The sequence below is a fragment of the Morone saxatilis genome, unplaced genomic scaffold (genome assembly GCF_004916995.1).
Source record: "Morone saxatilis isolate NCDOM2014 unplaced genomic scaffold, NCSU_SB_2.0 Contig14, whole genome shotgun sequence".
Taxonomy (NCBI): Eukaryota; Metazoa; Chordata; class Actinopteri; family Moronidae; genus Morone; species Morone saxatilis.
In genome coordinates this window covers 22874894-22880951 of record NW_023339696.1, presented here as the reverse complement: position 1 = coordinate 22880951, position 6058 = coordinate 22874894, and the positions used below count along the sequence as shown (strand labels likewise).

Here is a 6058-nt window from a genome sequence, read left to right as displayed (position 1 = left end):
AACTACAAGGAGGTTATGAAACAGTTTTAATTTATGTTAACTTACATCAACTCAGACCATCAGTGAGAAGCTATTTCTTTGTAGTTATTCTTAATGTTTTCATCGTGTCGGATTCCCCCTGAAATCAATGAAACAAGGTGGTGGAAGCACTACTGCCTTTGTCCACAGGGGGCCCCACAATCAACACTAAATGAAAATTCTTGTTGCTGCTTTAAGAAAAAGATAAATACAGAGAAATGGATTATGGGGCAAACCAAATAAATTATACAGAACAGAAAAGAGAGATTTTACAACACGATCACTGAATGAGTAAAACTATGAAGAAGAAACTGGTAAGTTGATGTTTTTTTGTTTTCTTATCGAGGTTACAATATCTCATGTACTTCATTGTAACCTCATGATGTTGGTGATGAAGTCACAGACAAATCAGTTTACCATTTCACTGTATGTTCTCTCATCCATTATGGACAATAATAGAGTCTCCTTCCCCCACCATTACGATATTCAGAACTCAATCCCTCAAATCTGTCACAAAATCACTGTTAAATGATTGTATATTTTTATCTTTTATGTATTGAAGAGTTAAAGTGGTTTATCAGTTATCTTGGTTCAATATTTAACATATATATGTAAATAAAAAAAAGTGGCTTATACTTGCTATCTTGGTATAATGAAGCACAAACTGTAACTCTAAAGTTAGTTAGAAAGTTGTGTGTAAATAAAAACTGCTACTTGGACAGTTACAGCTCCTACAAACCGTAAAAGTCTGAAGCAATATGGTGTTGTTGTTTTTTACCTCCTCCACGAGGTAAACGTGACGTAAACTTTGGCACTGATCTCCCGCACTAACACACACGCACAATAGAATCCATCGCTGCCTTTCTCACCTGTTACTCCACCTTCCACCAGCCCTTACAGCGATCACTGTTTCATACTCTGCTTTTAATCAATCTTGTGATCTTCTCCTTAGGCTTTACCCTTCTCTCCAGGCTGGCTTTTTGCTCTTAAAGCCATCAGTTGGGAAGTCTACAAACAGTTAACTAGTCTCGGTAAAGTTAGAGAAACGATTTAACTGCTTTTTATCATTTGAGAGACATGAGAAAAAGCTCAAAGAAAATTTGGATTTGCTGCAATTTGTGTAAAGAGTAAAGGTTTGTCCTGAGACCTAAAAAAACATCCATCCAGGGAATCAATGTGTTAATGTTTGGGTTGTGTTAATTGACACAACAGAAGTGATTTGATGAAAGAAAATGGGTGCATCAAGTCACTTAATAGACTTAAAGGTAAAAATAAAATGCAAATTACAGCTGCTTCTGAACATATAATACAAGGTCTTTAAACTGGCCTCTTGTCCTTCGAGTACATTCAGAAGAGTTGACCTAAAGATTACGTAGGGGTTTCAGTAGGATGAGTGCCCGAAATGAAAGAGGGGTGGGTTTAATGAGAGACTGTTGTGAAAGAGTGAAGGTTAACCCACAACCCATTGAGAGAAAATAGCTGCAGCACCAGCCTTCATGCAGGTGTCGTTTCTCTCTTCCTCCTCATCAGAATTGGCGATCGTGGAGGATTCAATAAGTTTGGTGGTAAGTGACAAAAAAAAAACAACAAAAAAAACTAAAGGTTTGAGTTTGAAGAGTCAAAGCTAAACGGAGGGAAGATCAGTAGACTTAAAGCATGAAGCGGGTCATCATTAAAGTGTGTGATTGTGCTATGCACAGGTAAGAACAGTGTGCTTTAATGTTATCTGAATGGATACAACTCTCAGGTACTCAGTGTTTGTAAATGTCCAGCAGAGGGAGTTATACAGCACATTATGGCTTCAGCTGCTCCGTCTTCTTGGAGCTTTGGTGTTGGAATTTGATGGATGGGAGTTCAGAGCTTTTGTCCAGTCACGTAAGAGTCATAAACCTCGCAGTGTTTGATGGCTTAGATGGAAAAACAAAAGAAATGAGATAAGAAAAGTACGGTACGACGCAGACTTTGCAAACCAGATCCAAGTTGTGGGTCTCATGAATGGACCCAGACAGCAAGTTTCGGTCCGGCTGTTCACAGATCAGTTAAATAGTAAAAACTGGTTTGATTGCACAACTGTGAATTTTATTAGGTATCTGTAACCTGATCCGGTTCACATTGTACTGTAAATAGCGTGTGATTTCAGTGTGGTAGTCCAGTTGGAACAATACACCAGCCGGTATTAGAGCTTAATCACGCAACTCCCTCCTTTGTACGAGTGAACCACGTGCAATGTGTGTTTACCACCTTAATGAGTATGATTGTATGTTATAGGTTTACAGCTGATGTTTGCAGCTGGAGGTTTACTCTTAAGCACCAGTGTTGACATTACTGAGTCATGTTTAAGGTGGTAACTAAAAAATATTTGGCAGTGTATTATGTAGGTTTTACTTACGATGTCGATGTAATTTTCAATATTAATTATGTAATTAGAATTTATGTATAATTATATAGATGTTTTATTACCGTAATTAAATTGTAATTGTTGTTTTTAAGTGGCTCCAGTGCTGCAAACAAAAGCCCTGCAGTTACTATTATAATCTGCATCATTCAAGGATTCAAAAGTTTTATTTGTTACATAAACAAACAATATAAATATGTAGTAAAATAATTACTATAATCATGGATGAAAATATTAAATCAAAAAGGTAAAAATTCTAACATAACACAATATAAATATATGTTTGAGTATTAAATGTGTGTATATTCACCTGGTCTGTAGGTGGTTTGAGTATAAAACATTAAACTCTACACGCAGTATGTCACAGTGCAAATGATCAACGATTCCCAGAAGACAATGTGCTGTACGAGTCAGAGGTCACAGAGGTCAGAGTTCACCGTCCTGATGGTTGGAGGGAGACGAGTGTCTCTCTGTGTTGGGCTTGTGGCTACAGATGAGTTGTGTAGCAGCTGGAATAGTCTTACTGAGGTGGTGGATCTTCTGTTGTAAAAGTCCTGCACAGTGCAGATCTAAAGGTTCGCCACTCTGTACAGCTTTGTGGTCCTGAGCGGAGCAGTTCCCAGACCAGTGGGTAGGCTGCTTTCCACTGTCTCTAGGACCCCCGGAGAGACTCTGATTATTACTTCAGGTGATATTTTACCTTAAATAATAACAAACGTCACAAAATATCAACGATACAAACCCTTTACAGCAGCAGAGTTTGTAGTTTCAGTGTAAACCAGTTGTTCAACTTATGGGTGAAGGTGCCATTATAATGAAAAGTCTATAGATTTACAGATAAACTCTAAAAATACAGACACATTCATTAATGTCACTTATAGTACATGAAATGAATTTACCAAACTCTCGGTCCCATGTGGAATTGAGACTTGAGATCTGAGTTGAAATGTAGAGTTTAACCTTTCACGCTGATACCTGTGCATATCAGTGGGGTGAGATGGCAGCGTCATGGAACAGGTATCACTGCCAGCTGTTTCCAAGAATAGCGTCATCTGGTCAGTTCACAGAGCGACAGAAGAACAACAATAACCTCTGTGCTGAAAAATGATTTGCCTGTTTGCACAGTCACACCAGTTTTATTATCTAAGTGGTTCAAATGTCGTGCTGATGCCAAAGGTTTTTTGGCTTCCAAAGACAATGAAACTTGTGTTTTAAAGAAGGGACTTTTTTTAAATCCAGTTCCAGAAACTCTGGTAAATCCAGCTGCTAATGTCACAGTGTGCAGGTCATCTTCAGCTGACGGGACCTAACGAACCACAACATGCCTCAGGTGTTTCAGTTCACCTCTCTGGAAACTTCAATTGAAGGTGGTTTTTATAAATGGGTGAAGTGTCGCTAACCGTTACTACCGAATAACAAAACGCTCTCAGAATGACAAACATGGTGTTCTTATTTCCAAGATATACGTTGGGACAATTTACAAGAATCCTTTGTTAAAGCTGTGTGCAAAACCAAAGTAGACAAAGGAGTGGATAAATGACAGGGGTTACCATGTGAGTTGAAGGTGTAAATGCTTTTAAAAAAGGGGGATCGTGTTGCACGGTGTTGGAAGAGTTGGTAAAGTTTGTGTGAAAGGAAGAAAAATGCATCAACACAAATGCATTGACTCTGCAAGTGTCATAGAATTAATAACCAAAACCCATGAAACTGTGAAGCTGTGTGAGAGGAGTTATTGTGATACTCCGATGCACAAAATCTACTCGAAGGCAGGCAAGAATGTGGGCAAGCTTGTTTCGTACGCTTGTTCGTGGGGCTTAAAGATAATGTCAGATACTTATTGTCCTCTGCCTACAAATGGTGTGATGAAAGAGGTGATGAAAGAGGTGATGAAAGAGTAACACGGTTGGAAGACAACATGGTGAAAATGCGTCTAAAGTTAAGCACCTTTAGAAAGTACGTGTACATACTGAGTGACAGAAGCTGGTTGGAACAAGGAGATAAAATAACATTTAATATACAGATTTGGTGTTTATGTGTGTTGGGTTTTCATTTATTCTTTTCCACAACTAATTTCTGTTTGTTTCTTTTTTGCCTTCTCAAGGACCAAGAGACCCGGGACATGGAGGACCCGGCTTCAGTAAGTTTTGTATTGTTTTATTCAAACATTATATAAGAAATAAAAATAAAAATGTACAAACAAATGCTGAAACTTAATAAAATAACCTTCCAGACCCACGGCAGGTACAATAATTAAAATCTATACACTATTAGAGCTTTTACACCTCTCAGCAAGTGCAAAAATTAAAATTAAGAAGCTTTGACGAGCCCCTAGAGGGGTCCTGACCCCCAGGTTGGGAACCACTGCTCTGGCTAGTCAGATACTAGCTGCTGGTGGAGAAAGTGGAGCCTTTAGCAGCTAATTCCCCTGAAGGATTTAGTGGAAATCAAACGGGTAACTAAAAGCAGAGATAAGATGATCACGTTGCTTTGTCTGGATGTGTAAATATTGTTGTAGGGCATAATATTTCAGATGTTCTGTTTTAATAGCAAGAAAGCAATGCTTTGTTTTAGTGCTAGTCAGTAATTGTAGGTCAGAATATGAGTCTAACTTCTCCTCCTGTTACAGTGCAAGACCAGGATAACTCTGATAATAACACCATCTTCGTGCAAGGCCTGGGAGACGACTACACTGTGGAATCAGTGGCAGACTTTTTCAAGCAGATCGGGATCATTAAGGTAAGTCATTTATTGAAGTGTATTAATTTATTAACGTGTGTGGTTAACAGACTGTAGAGTGGGACATGGTTGGCCTTCGGTAGCAGAAATGGTCCTGGGATCAAATTCTTTCTTCATTTAAAAATCACAAACTGTTTATTTTCAATTCAGGTCTTCAAATATTCAGATAAACTTTAAAACAAACATCCAGAAAAGTGGGAAAAGTCTAACATTCAGATTTTATTCACAAATATCTGCCCGTATTTTACACATTTTTGCTGCTGGATCATTAATTGTATGCGTCTTTAAAATCTGCGTCTGTCTGTCCTTCCTCTCAGGTCAACAAGAAGACCGGCCTCCCCATGATCAACCTGTACACAGACAGAGAGACGGGGAAGCTAAAGGGGGAGGCCACAGTTTCCTTCGATGACCCCCCCTCAGCTAAGGCCGCCATCGACTGGTTTGATGGTGAGTTGTCGATCCCCATCAAGCTTTGGCTGATAGCTTTTAATGTTAGCTCCCTGATAGCTTCAGAAAGTCCGACAGGGCAGCATTACATTTAAAACAAGGTCCTAAACTCTGTGTTTGGTCTTATTTCTCAGCTGTTTTATTTCTTGCCTCAGTTCAGCTTCTTACAACCTTTCACTCCTGTTTTTCCCCGGAAGGTAAAGACTTCAATGGAAATCCTATCAAGGTGTCTTTTGCAACCCGCAGAGCTGACTTTGGAGGCCGAGGTGGGATGAGGGGAGGTCGAGGACGAGGAGGTGAGCTGTTCTTGAGCTTTTGAAGGTTCGCATTTTGTAATAGCAGTACGAGTTGTTTCCTGTCTCCTTCCGACATTCGGAAACAGCAGTTTATAAAATCATCTCACCACAAGATCCATTCCAGCTGAATCTGGGATACAAGTGTTCTCTTACTGCTATTTCCAAT

At 39.1% G+C, this 6058-nt stretch overlaps 1 protein-coding gene across 1 annotated transcript in view; it reads left to right on the top strand.

Annotated features, from left to right (window-relative positions):
• fus (FUS RNA binding protein) overlaps positions 1–5952 on the top strand; it is a gene marked incomplete at its 5' end in the record, with an annotated part of 12935 nt that extends 6983 nt beyond the window's left edge. Inside the window, 5 exon segments of the mRNA XM_035654293.1 lie at positions 1549–1583; positions 4515–4550; positions 5040–5149; positions 5467–5596; positions 5794–5952. Coding sequence (XP_035510186.1) covers positions 1549–1583; positions 4515–4550; positions 5040–5149; positions 5467–5596; positions 5794–5915 — 433 coding nt within the window.
• Between the last annotated feature and the right edge of the window lie 106 nt (positions 5953–6058).